The following is a 25,673-nucleotide window of genomic DNA, read 5'->3' as shown; positions in this document are numbered from 1 at the left end:
ATACTACAACATGGAAGACAAGGGCATCTATGGTTATGGCAAGATTTTACGCAACTATCGTTATGTACTTCTGTTCTCATGTTGCAGTATTCGAAAATCTTGGGTGAGTGCCAAAGCTCACAGGGAAGAAGAGGGTGTTGGTATGGAGCTACTTTCCACAAAGCCATGCAGGATTGCCCTTGCAAACCCCGCTCTAAATCTGGAGACATGATCCAACTTGTAGTGTTTAGTGAAGGTATGGACAGATGGCCAAGTAGCTGCCTCTAGGATGGAAGCAGTGTCAATCCTTTGAAGAAGGTCTTAGATGAAGCCATGGCTCTGGGGGAGTGGGCTTTAATTTTGGATTTGAGCAGTTTCCCATGGAATGTGTAACAAAAGGCTATAGCTTTGAAGATCCACACAGAAATGGTCTGCTTCATCACTGCCTTTCCCAAGGCTCTGGGGTGGAAGGAGACAAATAGTTGGTCTGATTTCCTAATGAACATAGTCTTGTGAAGGTAAAATCTAAGTTGTCTGTGAACATAAGGAAATACAAGACTCTCACTGTCATTTTGGGGATGAGTGGAAAAAGGTGGGCAGGTGCATACCCTAATTTAAGATAGCTCATTAACCACCTTGGGCATAAAGGAGGGGTTGGTCCTCAGAGTCCCTCTAGCCTTGTGGAAGAATAGGAAGGGAGGTGTTGTCATGAGGGCCTGGAGTTCTGACACTCTTCTGGCTGAAATCAGGGCCACAAGGAGTATATTTTTTCAGGTACATTGTTTCAGACATGCCTTGGAAGCTGGTTCAAAGGGAGCAACAGTAAGTTTCTCTAGAACGTAATTCAGATCCCATGGAGGGGTGATCTGCCTCTTGTGGGGGCCTGAGGTGTAGTACTCCCTTAAGGAAGGGAGACAGGAGGCTAGAGGAGGATCAAGAGGCAGACAGGATGAACAGCAGCAAGGTGTGCTTTGACAGAGGAATATGCCAACCCTGCTTGCATGAGTTCACACAGACAGGACAGCACTAAGGGGACCTCACTCTGCAAAGGATCTAGCCGTCTGTTGACACCATATGGAGAACCTCTTCCATTTAGACAAATAAGATCTCTTAGTACTAGGTTGCCTGGCCTCTTGCAGGACTGCTAGCACATCCTCAGTGTAAAGGTGCCTACAAGAAGGGATCAGAATTCTATCACCCACAGGGTTAGATTCAGAGATTCCAGGTGGGGATGGATCAGGGATCTCTTTTCTTGTGTGAGAAGGGTCCACTCTGAGGTAACTTGTAGTGATTGCCTCTGGCAAAATTCAGGAGGAGGGTGAACCAACGCTATCTTGGCCAAGAGAGAGTCAACAGCAAAATATTTGGTTTGTCCTGCTGGACCTTCAGCAGGACTTTCTGAAGTAATGGGAAGGGGGAATGCATAAAGAAATTTCCCCTTCAAGGGCTGTAGCCTGCTGCAAAAACAGTGGTCATTGTCTGTTCAGGGGGGAGGCAAACAGATCTATTTGAGGTCTACCCCACCTATGGACAATGTCCAGAAACACATCCCTGTGAGGCATCCTTTCATGGGATAGTGACATGGACCTGCTCAAGGTGTCTGCCTGAATATTCTGAGCTGAAGGTATATAAACTGCCTGCAAGGAGATTCCGTGTTGGGCTGCCAGGTCCCATGCCTGGAGAGCAAGTCTGCAAAGTAAATAGGATTTGGTTCCTCCCTGATAGTTTACATATTGTCTGTGAACAACTTCAGAGGCCCTTGTTTTTAGGGCATGAAGAAAGTCGGTCAGGATAAATATGAGTGCTCTCATTTTCTTGATGTGGATGTGTTCCCACCTAAAGGTGTGGGACGAGGTATCCTGCACTTTCAGGCTGCCCAGCGTAGACCCCAGTCCAGATCTGAGGCATCAATGTACATCTCCTGGAAAGAGGGAAGTGGTTTTAGTGGAAGTCCCGGGTTGAACATAACCTGGTTTAACGACTACAGAATCTCCTTCCTCAGACAGGCAGGAAGGGGATGACGAAGTCCAATGGGTGCGAGTGTTGGGTCCATATGGACTTGAGGTACCACTGCAATTTCCTCATGTGGAGTGCTGCCAGAGGTAGCATGGGAATAGTGGAGGCCATGCAACCCAGTAGTCTGAGGTACTGTCTGACTGTCAAAGGAGTGGCTTTGAGAACGGTGGCCAGGTACTGGGTCAGGGTTTCCACTTTCTGGGACAGGAGGAATGCCCTCACAACATCTGTCCTTATTCTGCACCCACAGGAAAACCTGGTCCTGGGAAGGACTCAAGTCGGATTGGGAAAGTTTATGTTGAATCCCACAGCCTGCAAGAGGGAGATGACTTTGTGAAGTTGGCTCTGCAGGGATCTGCAGCATTTTGCCTGAATCAGGTCGTCGTCCAGATATGGAAAAATTTGGATCCCCTGTACCCTGCAGTAGGCCACCATAGGAGCCAAGTAAAGACCCATGGAGCAGTAGAGAGTCTAAAGGGCAAGGCTGAGAACTGAAAATGTGAGGAACCAGCAGCAAAATGCAAACATTTCCTGTAGCTGAGCCTTACAGGTATGTGGAGGTAGCAGTCCTCTATGTCAAAGGTGGCTAGAAATCCCCAAGTTATCAGTAAAGGAAAAAGGGTTTGCTGAGACAGAGTCAGTGGAAGGGTCAGCTACAGGGCATTTGATCAGAAATTTTGCCCCTTGAGGGACCTTGTAAAACCTGTCAGGCCTCCTTGGAGCAGGTGGTTGGAAATTAGGGTTAACTGAGGCAGCACTGAAAGCATCCAAGAAAGCTGGTAATATTGGGGGGACTGCAGAAGGAGCAGGGGTGTCCATGTGAAGGAGCTCGTATCACCTTTTTTGTACCTCAGACATTTCAAAGGAATCCCACTTAAAAATTATCCCTCATTTTGGAAATTTAATTGTCTCCCCAAAGGTGAGGTCCTCTGCTGGGGAATCAGCCCCTATAGATTCATCATCTGGAGAAGCATATCTGAGAGGAGAAGGCATCCGAGAGAAACAAGAGAGGGAAGAGGACTGGGACTGACAGCAGGAGGACTGGCATGTGGGGATTCAGGCACAGAAGGCCTCAGGGCCATAAAGGCATTAAATAGGTTCTGTAAAAAAAAAAAAAAAAAAAAAAAAGCCTGCCAATCTGGTTGGCTTTCAAGAGAGGGGACTAGATGCTTAGTCTTGGATTTCTTTTTCAGTGGAGGCCTGGGAGGTGTGGGCCCTGAGGAAGGCCTAGTGTCTGAAGAAGGCCTGCGTTCAGTGGACTGAGAAGCAGAGGGAAAGGCCTGTCTGGGCAGCTGTAGGTACCTGTGGTGACCCTCAATATCGCAAAGCAACATCTGCAAACCCTCCTCGGATGAGCCTTCTGCTTTAGGTTCTGTGGCATCCCGAGGGGTACCTGCTATACCTGCTTCAGTAGACTCAGTGTGGTCCTCCAGGCAAACGTTTGCCACAGGAAGGACGTCGAATGGAGGAGGGGCAGCAGTATCAACTTCGGGCCTGGAAACCTTGACCTTTTTAGGTGGTTCCATGGGCTGACGGGACAACCCTTCCATCCCTAAAGCTAAGCATTTAAGACGTTGATTTTCTACATATATGTTCAAAGTCTGCAGGTTGCAGCTTCGAGTTTTAGGCATGAAAGCCTGACAGATCGCACAAGAAAGATGGTTGTGCGTAGAGCCTAGACAGAAAAGGCAAAGCTCATGGGCATCCTTATGGGGGATCTGACGACCGCACTTGCACTTTCCCTTCTTGGATGACATGTAACCCTAACAGGCAAGCAGTGAAAGGAATCAAAAACAGCCCCAACAGGGTGCATATCTTTTAGAATTCAAAGATCTAAAGCAAAGACGTCAGGAACGCTGATGTTCAACTGGCAGCAGAGAAGTTCTGGGGAAAGGTACATGCAGAAATCACTTTTATGGGTCACAGTCCCTAGGCCAACATCAGGTGTCCTACACACCTAGCAGTGACTACAAACTTTTGTATACTGGCCGGACGTTCGGGTAGCAAGAGATGAAAACCAAAGAGTTTGGAATACTGGACCATGAGAATAGAAGGACATCATAAAATTTGGTAAGACAATTACCATGAATAATAGAGAGACTTTTCAATACATATTAACCAACCCAGCAGTCAGTTAAGTATAACATGACTGAAAACATGAATAAAATAAAGCATTTCATCAGGAAATGAATCTCCCTACATAATCCAAGTGTCATACATGTGTAAAGAAGATACAATGTGGAAGAAGAGTTACAAAGACATGAACTTATGTAGAAATAGTTACCATATCCTGGGTTGTGAGAAGAATACTTACAATTTCAAAACTTAAAGGCTACATTAGTAGTCAAAGAACTGTCCCTAGGAATTAGGTTATCACCAGGCTTCATCAACAAATACTATAGGAAGTTGGGTCTCTTCACTATGTTAGAGAAAAAACTAGAAGAATTCCAATTAATATCTTTAAAGCTAATCTGGATTCCTATTTACCACAGTGTTAACCCACAATAATGAGATTAAGAACAAGCAATATACATCAGAGTTAACTGAATTGGGAAGTACACAAATGGAACAAGTGTCATCAAGTAGCAGACAAATTGTGGAGGTTTTTAAGAACAGACTAGACATTTTGGTGAGAGGGCAAACTTTTTCTTTTCTGGAATGGTGGGCAAGCAGACCATGTCCTTGTCTGGTACTTAATATGACCAATTCAATTTTTTCATGACTAAGCCTCACAGACTTATTTCAACTGCTTCAAAATCTAGCCATATGTGCCTGCATCACAACTCAATGTGGAGATACCGCAGTTTCTAAACATGTGGAAAAGGAGGAACTAGTAGTAATAGACCTCTGCCAAATGCAAATAAAGATATGCATTTACTTTTTATTTACTGGAAATGTGGGACTTGTAGACAGAGCAGCTAAGGAAACCGTTCTCTCTCACTTTCATAAGCTGTCGCACACCTAGGGTCACCACAGTCTATGTATCTGACCTCAGAGAGGCAGTGAAAGGTTGCAAAGCTTACTGCAGGGTAAAAGGTATTTGTAGTTAATTATGCAGCCCTATTCTTGTCGCGTGGGTTTCCTCCGGGTGCTCCGGTTTCCTCCCACATCCCAAAGATATGCAGTAGGTGGATTGGACACTCTAAACTGGCCCTAGGTGTGAGTGTGTGCATGTGTGTGCCTTCTGTGGAAGGTTGGGCACCGGGCTGGCAACTCGACACCATAAAAACTCCACTGCCAATCATGAGTGGACAGATGATCTGCTGTGGTGACCCCTAACCGGGAAAAGCCGAAAGAAGAAGAAGATTCTTAAGGGATTCTCTTTCACTGGGCTAATTTAAGATGGTGCTCACTGGTTCTACCCAAGACACAGCTAAAAATTCATCCATTGCAAAACAACTAATTCTGAATCTCACTAAATGAGATACTGTGTCTAAATTTCAGTAAAGGGAAGTATTTTGTACATAGGTTATATCCATTAACATTTTAAGCTGGTATACATCTATTTAATGTCTCTGAAACCTCCAATTAAAAGCTGATAGCCAAGTGCACATTAAGAACAACCCCAATGAGGACTGCTTTTAAGCTGCACAATACCCGAGTTTGTACTTTCTCCCCAAGAACTTCATCATAAAGAATCAAACTATGCAGAAACATTGTTCTCCTGTTTGCAATGGGCAATTATGATGGAAAATTAAAAGGCTCTTTCTATGAAAGCCTCTATGGGATAGGAGTGGACTAGAAAATAAAGCTCTAGACACCATGCAATCTGTGCGCTCTACAAAATTTTGATTGTACTTACAAGATACAAAATTAATATTAGTTAATGGCAGTTGCACTAGTATTCCTGCCTCCATTAATTCAGAAATGAAAGGTACATCTGTGTCTTGTTAGTCAATAACCATACAAGATGGACACTCAACTATGAACATCACTTTTGACAGCACTGTAAGCAATAAAAAAAAAAAAAGTTATGTACTCGCCATAACATTCCATCTGAGTAGTTGGACTTCATTTGTCATCAATCTGTGGGTATTCAGATCCGGATCGGACAGATGGCAGCTTCACCAGCATCTGAGCCGAGCCCCAAGTTCCTATCCTTACCCATGATACTCCTCTACCTCCTTCCTTCCCTCAGATTGAGTTTGCTGCACCATAAACCTGACTCGAAAGACCTTAATAATAAAGAAACACAGGAGAACCGCATAGGCGTTCTTTCCTGCCTACCAAAGTAGGAACATAATGAGATCATCAGGGGGAAGGAGAGAGGGACGGTTGATGACAAATGAAGTCCAACTACTCAGATGGAACGTTATGGTGAGTACATAACTTATTTACCTGAAGTAGTTGACTTCATTTGATCATCAACCTGTGGGACACTTGAGTGGCCCTCATGGAAGGATATTCCGGAGCACCGCAGAGCTAAAGGATGCTCTCCCTCTAGATATCACATCCAATTTGTAGTGAGAAATGAAGGTATGAGAGGAGGACCAGGTAGCCGCCCAACAAATATCGTCCAGACACCCTGGACCAAAAAGCCACCGATGTAGCCATGGACCTGGTAGAATGGGCTTTGATTTGTCCTGGTGACGACATGCCTCTGTCCTTATAAACCTGAAGGATACAAAGGGAAATCTATCGAGCGATGGTTACTTTAGAGATCGGTTTGCTCAGAAAGGGTTTAGAAAAAGACACAAACAGTTGGTCCGATATGCGAAAGGTCTTAGTCCTATGTAAACAGAAACGTAGCTGTCTATGTACGCTTAACAAATGCAATTTACATTCACCCCTGTTCTGAAAATTTGGGGGAAAAAAACGGGTAAATTGTATGATTGATATTAGCTTCCGAGGCCAGTTTAGGAAGAAAGGAAGGATTAGTACGAAGTGAAACCCTGCCCTTATGGAAAATCATATATGGAGGCTTGATAGATAATGCCTGGAGTTCCAACACCCTCCTAGCTGAGGTGATGGCCACTAAAAAGGCAGTCTTCCAAGATAAAAATTTCAGATCCACAGAAGCAGCCGGCTCAAAAGTTTGAGCAACCAGAGCTTGTAAAATTAGGGTAAGATCCCAAGGGGAAGTAGGATCTTTAACCGGGGGTCATAAAAGAAAAGTACCTTTAATAAAAGTTTTGCAAAGTCTGGAGGAAGCTAAAGAAGCCATGTTCTCACCTATATGGAAACTGGAAGTGGCAGCCAGTTGGACTTTTACTGTAGATGAGCTAACACCCTGCTAGAAAATGTACGCCAAGAACTCAAGGACCGCTGGGGACAGGAGCTGTGAAAGGATCCAAATCCCTTTGAGAAGCCCAGATATAGAAATGTTTCCATTTGCTACGGTATAGTTTTCTAGTGGACGCTTTATGAGCTGCCACCAGAAAAGTCTTGACCGGAGAAGGCAGAGTAGGAGCACTAGCAATCAAGAGAACTGGAGCAGCCAAGCAGTAAGCTTCAGACTGACCAGGTCTGGATGATGGACCCTCGCGAGGTGTGCAAAATGAGATCCGGTACTGGATCCAAGATCCATGGAGGAACTATCAGATGAGACCAAAGAAAGGGAAAACAGACTTGGCAAGGCCAGAATGGGGGAATGAGGACTACTTTGCTCCCGAACCTGCAAGCTTTCTGGAGGAATTTTGGTATAGAGAAGACCGGGAGGCCAAGCATGGACCAGAGTGTCCCTGGGGTATTCTCCTTGTGGGGGGATCAGAGCGAAGAACTCGCTGCACTTCGCATTGGAGGAAGATGCGAAGAGACTGCAGCAAGGCCAACCCCACTTGAGGAAGATCTGCTCCATTACAGAAGGATTCTGAGACGACTCGTAAGGCATCAAAATAGTCCTGCTCAGTTTGTCTGCCAGTATGTTAGATCAACCAGGAATGTGCATTGCTACTAGAAATTAGCTGGTGGAGATCACCCATTCCCACACTCTCATGGCTTCATGACAAAGGGGGTAAGATCTAGTGCCTCCTTGTTTGCTGATGTACCAGACCATTGACATGTAGTCTGTCTGAATTCCAACTGTTCCCAGAGGAAGAAAGGCATGAAGGGCCTGCAACGACAAAAGGACTGCCCTCATTTCTAGGGCACGGATATGCAAGATGGTCTCGTTTGTGGACCACATGCCTTGGACTGTCTTGCACGAGCAAAGCCCCCCCCACCGTAGTTGGGAGGCATCCATGGTCATCGTGGCTTGGGGAGGGCTGGAATAAATGTTCGCCCCTCGACTAGTTCCGAGGAGCATATAAACCAGAGGAGGGACTTCCGGCATGCTTTGCTTATATGAACTGGATGCGTCAACGCCAGGTCTACCAGTGACCGTTGGATCGCTAGTGTCCACTGTAGTACCCGCATATGCAGAGAAGCAACAGGGAAGAAAAGTAATGGTGGCTGCCATGGAACTGGGGCTCGTAATACAGCCTCGGCTGAAAGAGAATGAGACTGAAAGATCACGGACACATGGAGTCAAACTTTGAACTCTCGCCGGAGTTAGAAAAACTTTGGTTTGCAATATGTCTATCCTTGCTCCAATGTAGTCCAAAATCTGGAATAGATCTAGGAGGAAATAGTCCCTGGCTTGACAAAGTAAATGCTTGATGGAAGCAGCAAAGAACCAATCGTCCAGGTATGGAAAGACCTGTATTCCCTGGAGCCTCAGGTGAGCCGCTACTACTGCCATGACTTTGGTGAACACCCTGGGGACTTTGGTGAGACTGAAGGGCGGGGCTCGAAACTGATGATTGGCCCCCAGTCGAAAGCGGAGGAACCTCCTGGAGCATCTGTGCATCTTTATATGGTAGCATGCATCCTGGAGGTCTATCAAGCACATCCAGTCGTTCTGCAGGTAAGACAGGATGGATTGTAATGTGACCATCCAGAACTTTTTTTGGCAACTGACAGGTTTAGGGTGGAAAGATCCAGAATACGGCTTAGGTCCCCCATCTTTTTTGGTACCAAAAAGAACCTGGAATAGATGCCCGATCTGGACTGATCTCGGGGGATGGGCTGGATGACTCGTTTCCTTAGCAGCTTGTCTATTTCGAACTCTGCTACCTCCTTCTGCAAGAGTGGAACATCTGGGAAGTGTTTTGGTGGAGAAGAACCACAAAGGGGATAGTGTAACCTCTGAATAGGATGTGAAGCGCCCAATGGTCTGTTGACATGGACTCACATGCTGTCAGGTGCAGTGAAAGATGACCCCCGACTGCCTCCAGAGCAGAGCAGTCGGGCAACCCCTCATGACATTCAAGAAGTAGACATGCCCATGCTGAAGGCCTCCAGAAGCACATACTCGTCCAAGGAAGGCTTGGGGGGGGGGGGGTTTGCGGACCAACCCCCCCCCCCCAGCTGGCGCAGGATTTCCATGATGTCTCCAAAGGAGACAGTCAGGGGAAACCTTCCCCTTCCTCCAAATCGGTGTCCTCAGTGAGGGGATTCTGGGGAGGAGTCCAGGTGCCTCCTTTTGCACGTTAGTTTGTGAGGAACCTCTTCGGTGGGGCTTTCCAGAGAGGGCTCGCAAACCACCTGTAGTTCAAGAGGAATAGGCTGGGGCACATCGAGCACGGGCTGTCCCCTGCATGGTCAAAATGGCTGAATATGCACCCAGAGGCGAGGGAGTCGGGGTGGTATCAGAGGACATGGTCAGGGGCCTCGATCCACTGGAGAGAACACTTTCCACCATGTCGAAAGCAGTGGGAGAGCAAGTCTCGCAGGAAGCTAATAAGGAAGCTGCTCTCTCTGCATCCGAAGGGTGAATCGGAGTCGAGCCCGCCAGAGCCGAGATACCGAGGAGAGGGCCTTAACCCAACAAGGTCGGCGCCAAAGGAGAAAATCCCAACCCCTCGGATCCGAACTAGTCGGGTCTGACGCGCTCAAGGTAACAGCTGGTGTCGAGGTACCCTGTACCATTGGCACAGACCCCCTGACTCCGAGACCTCTAAGATCCATAAACTCTGATACCGGTGGTCAGACCGGAGAAGGAGATATCGGGGTGAAAAATGGAAGCGAGCTCCCCCCTCTGGAGGGAGAGGGGGCTGGCAAGACCTCCATTTGAATCTGGGTGCAAATAAACTTTTGCATCACTTTGTCCATGTCTGCCTCACTCAAGCTTCTGGTGTAGTGCGATGAGGCCACCGAAGCTGATCGGTAGGGTCGATGTGTAGATGCCCTAGAAGAAGGTGTAGGCTCCTCTAGCGAGAATCTGGGCGGGTGGAGCAGAGGAGTGACTGGGCTGGAAACCATCTGTTGCTTCTAAGGAGGACCCACCGGATCTGACCGGTCCAGGGATCACTTCCTCCCTTTGTCTTTTTCTCTTTTTCTCTCTCTTTCCTGTGCCCTATCCGCAGACCTAGGAGCAGGAGGTTGAGTCACATACTGGGAGGGAGGGGAAGAGACTGTAGTCGTGGAAGAAGCAGTCAGCTGTAACTGTAACAGAGGCGGAGACAGCCACCTCCGTAGCAAGAAAAAGCCCCTTGAGGATTAACTTTGTCCTATGATCCTTCACGGCCCTGGGTTAAACCCTGCAGAACTAGAGCAGTCTGTGGAAAGATGGGAGGCCCCCAAACAAACCACACACAGAGTGTGGCCATCAGCCGGAGACAACTTATGGCCACACTCTGTGCACTTCCTAAACACCAGCTTCTGCTGATCAGCCATTAACCCAAAACCAAAAGGTGCAAGGCCCTAACCTGCCCGACCACCAAGCTGACCAACAAGGAGGGGGAAGGGTGAGGGAGGCCTACACTAACTAAACTACACTGATTTTTTTTTTTTTTTTTTAAATAAGTGCGACGCAACAGCAAAAGGGGAGGCAAAACAAGGGAAAGGGAACCTACTTTTCCTTACCACAGAGCACAAACACCCAAAACTATCACTAAAACTACTTACCATGCCTGGAGCGCTGAGGCCACAATGCTAGGCAAAGCCGCAGCAAAGGGGATCTGGGGGAAGGAAGGAGATGGAGGGGCATTATGGGTAAGGGGAAGAGCTTGGAGCTCGGATCAGATGCTGGTGAAGCTGACGTCTTGGATCCGATCCAGATCCAAATACCCACAGGTTGATCAAATGAAGTCAACTTCAGATTATAAAGATTCTCATCCAGAAAAACAGAACATGAAAAATATCTCCACAAATCTGCATTCCTTAAATGAATCTGAAGAAGATAAGTACATTTTCAAATACCTCACTATTTTCACAATATAAACTGAAAAAACCTTGCATTAAAAAACAGTGCACACTTTCCAGAATAAATGTTACTTCCAAACTGCCTGAAGAAAAAAAATCACACTGAAAAAAAGCAAATTAGACCCATTTATAAACCAATACTCCCAGAGACAATAAGGCTTAACTTAGAAAACTTTAAAGACACTGTTCACTAATGTATACTGGTTATGTAGCAAACCATTACAAGAAACTATTTTCCCATATGATGGTGAAATCGAAGGTAAGACTTTGGTGTGTAGACATAAAATAACCTGACAGTCCTAAAATGAAGGACTATGTCCTATTGTCAGCTGTTTCTTTATACTGGTTGTCCTCTGCAAAGTCAACAAAGCAAGTCTGAGGACACTTTCAGTTTTGCCCTCAAACTAACACACCATAACAAAATAGCGATGCAACAGGCTGTAAACCCATGAATTGTGTTGAGTATCCCTTGTATTCCTTTAGGATTAAAAAAACAAATGTTACCTTGGACTGATATGAAACCCATGATTACCATGTAAAAATCAAACTGCAGGATATAACAATTTGCAATATTAATAACTTACTACTTTTCTCTTCTGGCTTCTCTGCAAAAGGAGTGTATCGCCCCTCTTTCATGACTTTAAGAAGGTACTTATAGTACGGATTGAGATAATGATCAAACCTCAGGAAATCAAACTGAGAATTATTGGCTTGTTTTGCTTTCAGCATGATCTCAAACTGCGTCCCTTGTTTGCATACAAAATTTGCTGTGCGCTCTATGATGGCATGTGTTTTCACTGTTGCAGGCTACAAGGAAAAAAAAAAAAAAACACAACAAAACAAAAACAAAAAACAAATGTAAAGTACTTTCCCCAAGTGAAATGAATTTCTTTCTCAACTGGATATTATAAGACGAGACAGACTTTCTTTTAAGAGACAGTCAAACTTTTCCAAGACATTTTCTTCACTAAACTTCTTTCTTTCTAATATGGTACTTTAAGTCACCAAACATGTGTTAATTAAGATGGCCCACTTGCTTTTCCTTGCAACGCATGTTCTAATCCACTTATGATGCTACTCACCTGCTGTGTTATGTGTCTAGAAGATACTAAGCTGGCTGGAAATGGAGTGAGCACTAGATAAAAATATACAAATAAATGCATTATTGTGTGCTAAACAGTGCTGGCAGGATGTATGACATTACTTACTCTGTAAAGCTGAAATCTCATTGGTCACTTCCAGCCATGAGAGAGTGGAAGATTTATGCACTAGCCGCTAATATTGGAGACAGTTTACTGAGACTTGGTTTATGCAATATACATGCAGGCACTCCTTTCTTCCAAATGCACCATGGAGGAGGAACTTACTAGCAAAATTAAAAAAGGCTGTATAAAGAACTTGCATTCCTCCCTCCTACCACCTGCATTGGTGCTAGTGACAGCCCTTATATCTGTTTTTCCTAGTTCCCAGATCCAGTAGCTGCACATCGACCCTGCATAATTTGACTGTCCAAAAGTGTCACTACTGTACAGCAAATGCAGCTACTGAAGTCACACTGGTTACCTCCACAGCTCATTAGTAAGCTACATCCACAAGTGACCTAGTCTCCAAAATGTACGTCCTAGAATCACACAGCTGTTCCTCCAAAAAAATAACATTACATGTATACAATTATTTGTGGCACTCTAGTTTTATGGCCTTCACTACCTGTATCCTTCCTCAACGTGACCTGCATAGATATCCAACGTCTTGGTTCCCATCAAGGACACTAAATGTACTTGCCCCCAAGTAAAAGGCAGGATAAAGTGCTTGAAGCCAGAAGCACAGTGGGATCACCTTTATCTCAAATGCAACAAAGAAAAGTCCCCTTCCTTTGTGCAAGCAACAGTGACAAAAGAACATACAATAGAAGCCTACATCTGTAAAGTCTATCCCCCCATACCCAGGTCTGGTCCCATATCCTGGACACCAAAATCCAGACAGACAGCATGCTGCTGCTTCAGTCTAGATGCCTTGCAACCAGTTACCTTTCCTCAAGACAGTTATGCTCACTGTTACAGCCTTGTTACGAAAGATAAATATTCATTTGTGGTACTTGTTCTACAACCAAACACTGTGTATAACATAACATCAAGACAACAGAAATGTGTTCACAATACTAGACTGTTGCTGAAATTCTACATTCTGCTCAACATCAAGTCAGACAGAAAATGTGTCTAATCTCACCTACCAATCTACAAGATGACACGTCACTTGTTAACCAATACAGCTCACCAGTCCCAAGTCCTATTTTCAGGTGGTGGCCCAGGAGTATTGCCGGTCAACCAGAGTTGGTCAGAATCACACACACAAATGCAGACTGTGGGATTTTAACAAAGTCATAAATTGTCAGTTGCACAACAGAGAGCACACTCGCCTTTGGTGAATAAGATAGTGGGTTCTATTCTTAAAGCAGCTAGATGGATTGCTTAAACTGCAGTGCAGCATAAAGGAGGGGGTGGGGTGCTGGGTGCTGCACTCCTGAGTGTGTTGTCTGGTGGAAACCAGTTTGTAACACTTTACATGTACAGGGGACCATGTAGCTGCCTCTAGAATACTCAAAGCCACCCATTTTCAATATGCCAAAGAATACAAGGTTTTAGTAGAAACAACCTTTATGTTGCCTGAAACTGGTTTACAAGGTGGGAACACCAAAACATAAAAGTTGGGAACTATCTGCAAATAGTTTGTTTTGACATGGGTCATCCAACAAATAACTGATCAGCTTCTCTAAAGTACCTCATTGGGTCATCCAACAAGTAACTGATCAGCTTTTCTAAAGGACCTCATTCCATCAAGATAGTACCAGAGCTCTCTAAGCACATCCAGAGTATCCAGAATCCTTTCTCCCTGACTGAGGACTTGGTCAGAACACTGAGAGATTGAAGACTTTAAATACAACAGAAAAGTCTTTTGCCAGCTGAAATGCAGCAAAAAGAAATGCAATCTGAAATCTATTTTGCCAAGGTAACCTTACTAAATTTTCTTACTGAGCCAGGCAACCAAAAAGCTCATCTTTCCTGCAGTTCCTTGTACCATCCGGTTTAAAAAACAAAACAAACAAAAAAAACTTGTTTGTCAGCATCCAGGCTACGTAGTAGATATTTCGTTTGTCAACACCTTGCTTCATTTGTCTGAATGACCACCTTGGACATGAAGGTTTTATCTTAAGTGATACCCAATCTGGGTGGACAACAATGAAGGGATATTAAGACAAGGCCTGGAGTGCAGATGCAGAAACTCTCCTAGCAGAAATAATGGCTACTAAAAAGGCAATCTTCCTTAACGAGAACTTAAGACAAGGTGAAGCAGGATGATGAAAAGGATAATTAGACACTCGGCACAAAATTAAAGTCACAAGCCAGAGTTGGACTAGTCAATGGAGGCTTGGCATTAAAAAAATTCCTTTGATAAAGACCTTAAAGAGTGTGCTGCTAACAAGTTGCTTGTGAACTTTTTATGAAAACATGACATTACTGCCAAATGGACTTTGAGGAGTAACTAGCTCCTTTACTACACTACTGTTCTAAAAAGGATAACACCTGATGAAAGGGGTGAAAAATTGCTGTTTGAAGCCCATTTTTCCATTTACCCTTATAATTATTTCTGGTTGAAGCTTTCTGTGAGGCTGTCATAATTTCTCAAAACAAAGAAAGCAAGTGATTAGACATAGGGGATGAATGTCAGGTGAGTTTATCAGGGCAGAATTCTGTGGTAGCAAAATGGGTTTCGCCTTTTGCTAGGGCCAAAGCAGGGGAAACCAAGTTTGGCAGGGCCAGACGTGAGCTAACAGAATGACTTGAGCCATGCAAACCTCAGCTTTCTATAACAGTCTCTGTAATAAGGTCAGGGAGCATATGTGTAAAGCAGACCCAGGAGCCAACTGTGGAAGAATGCATCCCTGGGTGACTGCCCTTCTTGGGGACACAAAGCTGGAAAATTTGGGACATTTGGTGTTGAATACAGAAGCTAACAGTTCACAGTAAGGTATCCTCCACTTCTTTCATATACTGTGTGTGCTTGCTACCTTGATGTCCAGGGACCACTCGTGAGGCAGCAGGATGTGTCTGCTTAGCTTGTCCGTAATCACGTTAGAAGACCAGGTATATGCGTTGCAATTAGAATACTTTGAGAAAGGCTCACAGCCTTACTGCTTCTCTGCACAAGGTGTACGATCACATTCCTCTGTCATTCAAATAACACAAGCACCATGTTGTCCGACATTTTTGCAAGTACTTGAAAAAACTCATCCTGAAATGCATGCAGTGCTAAGAGGACAGCTCATACCTCACAAACACTGACATGCAGGGAGGTCCCTCCACAGTCCACACACCGTGAACAGTTTTGCCTGCACCGTATCTTCCACCTTACGGCAGATGCATCTGTGGTGACCACTGTGAGCGACAGTGGCTAGAAGAGGGTCCCCTCTGGAAAGGGGGTAATGGTTCGATCACTAGGTTAAACTCCATATCAAAGTCTGATCCAGTGACACTATGGTTGGCAAGACTGATCTCATTGTATACAAGACTGTCCACTTTAAATTTCTCATGTTGAATATGGTATAAGGAAAGTATAATTGTGTACACTTACCATAAATGTAGATGTTAGAGTGTATTCACTGTTGCAGTCATTACATTTGGGTTATCTGCTTGCAGGTAGCCCTCAGTCGGCCTGATTATCAAAGTCTTGGGTCCTGCATCGGTTGCGGTCTCATCTTCCATGACGTCAGGTAGTCAGGGGTATAAAGCATGTAGCAGACGCCATTACATCAGTTTTTCTTGCCCCAGATGGCATGTGCCCCCATAATGGGAAGCAATTATATACAAGGTTACACCTCCAACAAAAAGCAAATACACCAGAAATCTTAAATACAGTAAACAAGAAGCGAGATATAGTCAATAGAAGTCAGGGGGATGGAGGGAGGGTAACCAGGACTGCAACAATGAACACACTCTAACATCTACATTTATGGTAAGTGTACACAACTGTACTATGTTCTTCGTGTTTCACTGTTGCAGTCATTGCATTTGGGTAGATTCCCAAAGCTAAGGAAGGGAGGAAGCAATTAGAGAGCATTAGGGCCTGCTATTAGGCCTTACAAGACTGCAGTGGCAAAACCAGTTCTGGATTTGGAAAAAAAAAAAATCAGCAAGTGGTAATGCTTGGTGAAGGTATGTACAGAACTCCAGGTAGCAGCTTCTAGGATGTCCCTGGTAGGAACACCTCTGAGAAAGGCTGTAGTAGTAGCTGCAGCCCTGCTGGAATGGGATCTTATCCCCTGTGGGGTGGGTTTTCCATGGTGCTTATAGCAGAATTGAATGCAATGGCCTATTCACTTAAGAAATGGTTTGCTTTGGAATGGCCTTCCCCTCTGCCCCTGAAAAAAAGGCAACTAGCAGCTGTTCAGAATTCCTGAGAAGCTTAGTCCTGTCCAAATAAAATCTAAGTTGTCTGTGCATGTCCAAGGAGTGCAGTATTCGTTCTCCTTTGTTCTGTGGATTAGAAAAGAAGGTTGGCAAATTAATGGACTGATTATGGGCCACACTGGAGAACACCTTGGCCATAAAGGAAGGGCTGGTCCTGAGGGACACCCTGTCCGCATGAAAGATGATGGACTCCACTGCCATGAGGGTCTGTAATTCAGACACCCTTCTTGCTGAAATGATGGCTAAAAGGAAGGCTGTTTTCCAAGAAAGGCATTTCAACTCTGCAGTTGCAGCTGGCTCAAAATAAGGTAGAATGAGCTTTGCCAATACAAAGTTAAAGTCCCAGGCTGGAGTAGGGGCTCTCCGGGTGGTCTTAAAATTTTGGTCCCTCTGAGGAATTGTTTCAGCAGGGGGTGGGAGAAGAGGGGTGGCTCAGTATCATAATGTGCTGAAATGGCTGAGGCATGAATTTTAATAGAAGAGAAGGAAAGGCCCTTGTAAAGCATCTCTGTTAAGTATGGATGAATATGTGATGGGCACTGTTGTGCCCATCCCCAGAGTCTGGTTCCAGGAACAGAATCTTTTCCACTTTTCAGCATGGGATTTTCTAGTACTAGGCCTCCTTGCCTCCAGGATGACATCTAACACTTGCTTGCTGTGGGATGGTATAGGAGAATTCAGATAATTAGCCAGGCTGCCAGGTTCAGGATTTGAAGCTGGGGGTGCAGAATCTAGCCCTCCTGCTGGGACAGCAGGGAAGGGGTCTGAGGCAGGTGCCATGGTTCCAGCAGTGATATATTGCGCAAAAGGGGGTACCAGTGTTGGCGTGGCCAGTCTGGTGCAATGAGTATTGTCCTTGGTTGATCCTGCTTGATATTTAGTAGAACTTTCGAGAGGAGAGGCAGAGGGGTAAAGGCATAAACCAAGGCACTTTCCCAAGTGAAAGACAGGGCATCCACTTTCCAAGCTTGTCTGTGGGGAGTCCTTGTGCAGAACTTGGACAATTGGTAGTTCTGAGGGGAGGGAAATAGGTCTATCTTTGGGCTCCCCCATTTATTTCTCAAAATATTGAATATCTTTGGTTCCAGTTTCCACTCGTGTGGGTCCATGAGATTTCTGCTTAGGTCTACCAGTGTATTCAGCTTGCCTGGCAGGAAATGAGCTTGTAGGTGCACTTGGTAGCTCAAGGCTGTGTTCCTCAGAGCCATGGCTAGTCTGCAGAGAGGGTATGAGTGGGTTCCCCCATGCTTGTTTTTGTACCACATCACAGTGGTGTTGTCCGTCTTTACCAATAATTGTCCTGGAAGAATGTGGTCCTTGAAGGCTGTCAGAGAATTCTGTACAGCTAACACTTCTTTTTGATTGATATGCAAGTGCATTTGACTCTGGTTTAATTTGCCCTGAATGCACTGCCCTGCCAAGTGAGCCCCCCCATGCATAGTCTGATGAGTCTGTTAGGGTTTGGGCGGCAGGGGGTAGAGTGAAAGGCAGTCCCTTGTTGTGGTGGCAGGCCTCTGCCCACCAAAAGCAACTCTGTCTTTATACAAGGAATGATAGGAATAATTGGTTCCAAGTCCTGAGAATGTTGACACCATAGGCTTTTTTTTAGATACCATTCTAGTTTCCTCATATGCAGTCTTGCATATGGAATTAGAATGCAAGAGGCCATGAACCCCAGGGCTTGCAGTACTTTTCTTGCAGATAGCTGGGTCTTTGTGACCAGTAGTGTGAAGTAGGCTGTCAAATAAACTTGTTTCTCTGGCGTGAGGTAGGCCATCTGGGAAGTTGTATTCAAGCTTGCTCCCAGGAATACAATTTGTTGGCAGGGTACTAGGTGTGACTTATTTTCGTTTATGGTGTACCCCAGTGAGGTTAGCAGTTTCTTTACAAATGCCAGATGATTTAACAGTGTGTCCTGGCTTTCTGCCTGAATTAGACAATTGTCCAGGTATGGGTATATTTGAATATTTCTTTGCCCTTTGTGAATACCCTGGGCGCAGTAGATAAGCCAAAGGGCAATGCAGAGAACTGATAATGCATGCAGCCTGCTCTGAAGCGTAGGTATTTTCTGCAAGATTCCCTTATTGGGATGTGCAGGTAAGCTTCCTTTAAATCCAATGTTGCCAACCAGGCATCTTTACCTAGCATGGGAAGCAGCTGATGAAGAGTTAACAATTTGAATTTGGCGATTACCAAAAAGGTGTTTAGGATAGATAGGTCCAGGACAGGATGCCAGGAGTTGTCTTTTATGGGTACCAGGAAAAGTCTTAAGTAAAAACCTTGTCCCCACCCCTCTTCTGTGACAGGTTGAATAACCCTGATACTTAGAAGAGAGAGAGAACCTGTTGATGAGCCTCTGCCCACTGATTTGGGGGTAGGACTGGCCAACCGTTTGGGGTTGGTAAGGTGTGGAAGTGGAATATGTATCCTTGGGAAACTATTTAAAACCCAGTTTTTTGCATGCAGGGCGATCTTTCCCCCTAAAGGAGCAGTCAGTTGAGCAGGGCTTGGAAGGTTTAAGGTTAAGTCATTGTGACAGTTTACCATAGAGGGGTGTCTTCCAACTTCCAGCTTTGGAAGTGGGAGCCCCCCCACTGCTTAGGCCAGTGAGTACCTTGAGACTGTAGCCTGGGTGGTCTGCTGGTCCTGGGTTTGGACTGAACGCCTGGAAGAGACGGGAAAGGACCAATTCTTAGAAGGCCAATGCCTACTAAATCTGGGAGGCTGCATTTGCAGGAAATATTTAACAGTTTGCATAGATTTAGCTTTTTCCTCCATCTTTTTAAGTACTACTTCTGCTTTGTTGCCAAACAGGCGGTCTTGGTTTAAGGGAGCATCCAGTAATTTAGCTTTAACATGATTTGGCAAAGTTTGCTCCTTAAGCCAAGCATGCCTTCTAAGTACAGACCCAGTGACAGCATCCCTGCAAGATCCCTCTAATGAGTCAAAACCACATTGCAAAGTATGTTTACCAACTTGTTCAGCAGAATGCATTAAATCCTGTAATTATTTTCAGCACAGTCAGGAATCAACATTTTCTGTTTAAGTAATCCAATAATATGCTGCTGATACTTTAACACATGAAACTGGCAGTTTAAGGCCCTAATGGCCAAAGTAGCAGAAGTGTATACCTTCTTACCCCATCTGTCCAGGGCCCTGGAATCTCTATCAGAGGGAGTAGGATTTTTGGCAGTAGTAGCCTTAATGCCTTTGGGTCCCTGTGAAAAGGGTCCGCAGTAGGATTCTTAAAGAGGAACTTGTGAGTCAGGTACTCTGTAATACCGGTCAAGTTTCCTGGGAGCCGGAGGTAAAGTGTCTGGGGCCAGGCTAGATTTCAAGAAGGCATCATCTACAATGTCCAGGCCTGTGTTGAGGTTGGAGCAAGAAATCCCTAAGCCTCTTTTTGGAGTCAGAGTAATCCTTGCTTTCCCAGTGGAAATGCTCCCTAAGAGTGTGCAAAGTTTCACCAAAAGAAAATTCTTCTGGAGGGGAAGCAGACGGAATGGAGTCCTCTACATCAAAATCCTCATAGGTAGATAAGGTCAAATCCTGGTAATCAGAAGAAACAGAAATTTCAGAATCATGATCAGAAGAATCAGAAGGAAAATCAGTTCTAGGTCTCTTAGGGGGAGAAGGCTGGCTTCCCCCGATTACAGTACCAAGGTCTTCAGCCATTCTTACCATTTTTTTTTTAGGCATATGGGCCTGACCATGCAGTCTGGGCGTCAGTTTTCTACGTGGATAGAGTTTTAGGCCTTGAAGAAGAAGATGGTGTCTGTTTGATATGAAAGTCAGTAGGCTTAAATACACCCTCAGAAGCCGGTGCCCGCACAGCGGCTCCAGACCCATCCAAGGTAGAGACATCCGCAGGTTCCATAATCAAAGAAGCATCTCGCTGCATACCGGACTCCGAATGGGTCTCAGTAGAGGCCTGGACTCTGAAGTAGTGGGTATCAGGGGCTGCGAAAGCGCATCACTGAGTACCGGTGAACTGGCGACTAGCTTAACGGAAGCGTCTTCGGCAGCTTTGGACCTATGCGGTCTGTCTGTCTCTTTATCTTTACGTTTTTTCGGAATGTCGGTAGTCGGATGGCTTACTGAAGCCATTTCTGGATAATTGAACCGAGTACCAAAATAGTTTAATGCGAAAATGAACAGACGACGAACAGTTCGAGGATTGAATAAGGCACAAACCCGACAGCGAGGGACGTTGCGGTCTGGGCCTAAGCAAGGACTGCAGTACGAATTAAAATCTTTATGAGGTATTTGCTTTCCACAAGAAATACAATTGTTAACTTTTACTGACATCGGTTTAGAACAAGAAAAAGGAACCCCAATGGGCTACTTAGCTTTTTTGAAGACTTCGGTTCTGAAAGAAAATTTCAGGAGTCTTCCGACAGACACTTGCGAACTGCTTCTGCTTCAGGCACCGCATGGCAAGAAAGACTGATGTAATGGTGTTGGCTGCATGCTTTATACCCCTGACTACCTGTCATGGAAGATGAGACAGCAACCGACGCAGGACCCAAGACTTTGATAATCAGGCTGACTGAGGGCTACCTGAAAGCAGATAACCCAAATGTAATGACTGTAACAGTGAAACATGAAGAACATCCACCAATTTCAATGTTACCATGAGACCTACAACCTTGAGAATGTGTACAGCTGGAGTCTGGTCTTGCTGAAGTACAGAAAACAAAAACCAATCATTAAGAATGAAATCCTTTCCTATGGAAGAATTGCTAGCTGACACAAGGTATTGAGAATACAACCTATGAAGATTAAATCCTGTGATGTTCAACTGTGACGCATCTTCATTCACTGTTGCTCCCAAAGACGGGCAGAGCAGGAGCAAATACTGCCTTGCTACAAGACGTTGGTCCATCAATGGAACTACCAGGAGCTAATAGTCTAGGTTATGGAAATATCCATACACCTATTTAAGTCACATGTGCATTAACTGGGACCATGCATTTGAGAAAGAGGGGGGGGGGGGCAATAGCAATGCCCTTAAATAATAATAAATGGACCCCCACCTGGAAGTGAAGGAATCGTCTTGATGCTTTGTTCATTTTTAATGTGCAGGTAAGCATCCTGAAGATCCAAAGATACGTGAACAGAGGAAATGGTACTCACTGTGGCCATCTAGTGCTCCGGCTGAAACTGGAGCTCCCCAGCTAGCAACCATTTCAAATTCTCTGATTCTGTCTAATCTCCCTCTGAAAAAGTAATCATATGTTTCAAAAAGGTTCAAGTGCTCACTAAAAATGTATTGAGCGCATACACTTGCTGCTTCTCTACACTATCAAGCATCCTCAAATCTTGGCTGGAGCGACTGATGTCTTGTGCATTTTCCAGGAGGCCCTTCTTTGTAGCCAAAGTCAACACAACTGGGTCAACAAAAGGCCCTTTGCTCCAATAAGGCCCATGTTTAGGAGTACAGAGCATCCTGGCCAGCTTCCTTGGGATGGGCTCCACTATGTCCGGCTGTTTCTAAACCTTACTGCAGCCCAGGTCCACAAGTTTAACCTAGGGAAAGCATTACCAATAATGCTGGAAGAGAGAAGTTATATTCCTGCGATGTGCTGTCAGCTGGCCAAGATCCCCTCTGTCTCATCACTTCCAAAATCTCACTGAAAGATTCCCAGAAGGGGATACTTTAGGGGAACCCTCCCTTTCATCCTGATCTGCATCCAGAGAGGAGCTTCTGAGTGTGTTTGGGTGCTTCTTGCATGTCCACTTGGGGGGGGGGTGTAATGGTACCCAAAGGTGGAATCGGTGCCACTGACAAAATAGGCAAAAAGGAGCACTTGGGACCAAAACCCTCTGTGTTAATTATTTGGAATCTGTGTTGATCCAGACTCCTGAGTAGAAGCCAAAAGGGGATCTTGGATCCCAAGGCATCACAAAGCAAAGCACTCAGACACACACAATGGCACAAATATTAGCCTTCTCCAAGCTGAAGACTCTACTCTGACTACCAGGGCTCTAGTAACTGTTGGCACCAAAGAGTACGACAGTGTTACCAGTGCCAAAACCATCAGTCCAGGAGAAGCAAGGTCTACTTGCCCACAGCTGCCTGAAATGACAGTCGGAGATTCCTTCCCTACTGATCCTACAACTGGGCACACAGAAGGGATGGTCTGTAGAATGTTATGGGCCACAGTAGGAGCGGTCAAGGCCAGGACTATACCATAACAAAGTTGGGCGTTGACCATGACAGACATGTACTCTCAAATCAACCTAGGTTGGGACCTGTGGAACATAACTGATGCCACCAAAGACAATCTGGAGGAAATCAACTTACAGAGCTCTTGCTCAGAAGAAAAAGTACAGGTACACCTTCTAGGTGTGGAGACTTCATTAAGACCTGAAGAATCCTGTCAATGGGTAGAATAAGGTTTAATATGTGCAACACTGCTTGGAAGAAACCTTGAGGGGTTTAGCAGGGGCAAATTTCTCTGAAACAAGCTGATCCACAGCTTCTCGCTTTTTCCTTTTCCAGCGTAGGAAGATACAGTTGGTGCAGTGACTGCAGGGATTATGCCCTTTGTAACCAGACTTGCCTCTCCACTCTATTAGACTTCTGGAGATGAAATTTACATGGGAAAAAGTTGCGGGAAAGGTGAAACTCCCAGAATACTACAAGTTATGTGGATACTATGGAATAATTCTGTAACCAAAGGACTTACACTGTTTTGAAGCTTTTCCCTCCTTATCTATGAAATCAAACCATTAAGCATGAGATAAAAGTAGCTGTAAGCAAGTACTGAATCAGAAGATGTGCGTGTAAATATTCTGTACTGAGAGACACTAGTCTACTACCTAGCCTAGGAAGATAAACACAAAGGAAGAATTAATCCAAGTTGGTAAACAGCCCAAGAAATGAGTGGGTTGAGAGGGGGATGGGAGAAAAGACAGAAAAGGAGGAAAACATTTTAGAAAAGTACTCAAGAAGCTTGCAATCACTACACACTAATTGACAATATAAAGAGAGACATCATTGAATGCAAAACTGACTTTGCAACAGCAAAAAAGCTATGGACACCGTTCCCAAATGCTCAAGATGCTGTGCAGACATCAATGTCTACATGAAATCTGGAAAGGCAGGAAGAGCAGAGAGTAGGGAGGAGATTGAGCTGAGAAGTCATTGTTGTCAGAGGGAGTAAAAGGCACCAGTCCTACAGTCCCCATGTCGTACAGGACCTGAGAAACTGAAACGTCACTCCAGCATACACAGTAGTCTGCCCCTCCTTTTTGTATCCCCTTAGGTGGTCATCTATTTTGGTTTCACAAAAAAAGTGGTCCCTTAATCCTTAAAAGGAGAATCTTGCTACATTAGTGCTCTCACTCCTCACAGTATGAAGTAGCCTGGACGAAGTACTGCAATACAAAGCTGTGCCTACTACCTTACTCTCCATCCACAGCACTACATCATATGTGACATGGACCTTCAGATTTGCCATAAAGTAATAGGTGACATTTGTGCCTTGAAAGTCTCTTCAAGGAACTCACAGGTCCATCAGCGGCACCCCAAATTTCATTTGAGTCCCTCTGAACACGCAACATGTCTGCAAGACAGTTAAGCACATTCCATGACAAAGTGGAAGTGGATGCCTAATGTAGTTCATAGCCCTTAGCAAGGGGACAGGCTGAAGGAGTACAGTTTTAGCAGTCACCTTTAAGAGCTTGTGTAAAGTTTCAGGAGTCTTGGCCCACATGAACACTCCTTAGAGGGACAAGAACTTACATCAACCTTCTAGGGAAACAGCTGTAGTAAAGATGCTCCAAATAAATGGATTTTGCATCATGCAGGACCTCTACCAATTAAGACAGCCAAAAAGTCATCACATTTACTCAACAGGCTGTTATATTCTCAGAGGATCAGCCCGCATCCTCCTTTAGGAACACAAGAATATACCAGGTACATGATCAAAAGGACCATAAGATGCCTAGCCACATGCACCTTCTAAGTAGACACTTAGAAAAAAAAAATCCGGGCCATTTAGTTTGGGTCTTCATTTTCAAGCACTCAATAGTGGTCACCTCCCAAATTAAGCTAGGCTATACATAATCCTAGTGAAAGTGTGTGTCTACCCATCCAATCATCAAGACTAGCATTAAAGGTAGTCAAAGTATTACATTGACCTGTTGTGGCAGCTTACTACACAGACAGAGAATGCTTTGAGTTTGGAACCTCTCTCTTCCACGAGTTTTGTTTACTTGTTGGTGGTGATTGAAGTCCTTGCTGCAGGTGTTTGAGCCACTTGGTTCTACAATGAAACAGGAGGTGAAATAAGATTGGGTCTTTCAACTTTCAAAAAGCAAGGCACAGGTCATCCTGCAGTAGCATGCAGGCTGCCAGGTGCAAGGAGAGTTGTGTTAATCTTTTGGGACAGTTGAAAGATTGAAGGCCTTTAACTCATTCCCTCCAAGGGAGGTCTGGAAATTTGCACTGTAACTTCCAGTGGGTGGAGCCTAAGCTTTTTGATAAAATCAAATTATGTCCTTAAATTTCAAACAAATGTTCATATTTCTAGAACCATAATGATTAATAAAGAAGTTTAAATGGCAAATTCTTCAGCACAAACTATTTTTATAACAGCAGTGCTATGGTAGTGCTCTTTAGGTTCCAAGTCTTAAAGTGGATTTTATAAGTCACAGTAAACACAGTAACTATTAAGTTTGTATTATTTTGTAAACAACTTACAATATCTGAGCAACCACTCATGTAACACATACTGTCAACAACATTTTATTTGCCCAGCTGAGAGTTTCATATGAGGCAAAGCAATTCTGTCTGTTCTGCTTGGTTTCTGAGATACAGTGGATATAAAAAGTGTACACACCCCTGTTAAAATGACAGGTTTTTGTGATATAAAAAAAATTAGACCACAATAAATCATCGCAAAACTTTTCCCACCTTTAATACGACCCATAACCTGTACAATTCATTTGAAAAACAAATCCGTTAGGGGAAAAATATAAAAAATGCACAATACGCTGGTTGCATAAATGTGAACACTCAAA

General features: G+C 44.7%; 1 protein-coding gene across 5 annotated transcripts in view; it reads right to left on the bottom strand.

Moving 5' to 3' along the window:
- The window catches only part of LOC122799595 (splicing factor SWAP), a 1,354,031-nt gene that overhangs the window by 1,176,653 nt on the left and 151,705 nt on the right, over positions 1–25,673 (bottom strand). For all 5 annotated transcript variants that reach the window (XM_044068762.1, XM_044068763.1, XM_044068764.1 and 2 more), the window contains exon 5: positions 11,763–11,985. In XM_044068762.1, the coding sequence (XP_043924697.1) occupies positions 11,763–11,985 (223 nt within the window). The remainder of the gene's footprint in view (positions 1–11,762; positions 11,986–25,673) is intronic.

Source organism: Protopterus annectens, chromosome 4.part0 (assembly GCF_019279795.1).
Source record: "Protopterus annectens isolate FY-2018-M chromosome 4.part0, PAN1.0, whole genome shotgun sequence".
NCBI classification, from domain to species: Eukaryota; Metazoa; Chordata; order Ceratodontiformes; family Protopteridae; genus Protopterus; species Protopterus annectens.
This window is presented reverse-complemented; position numbering and strand designations above follow the sequence as displayed.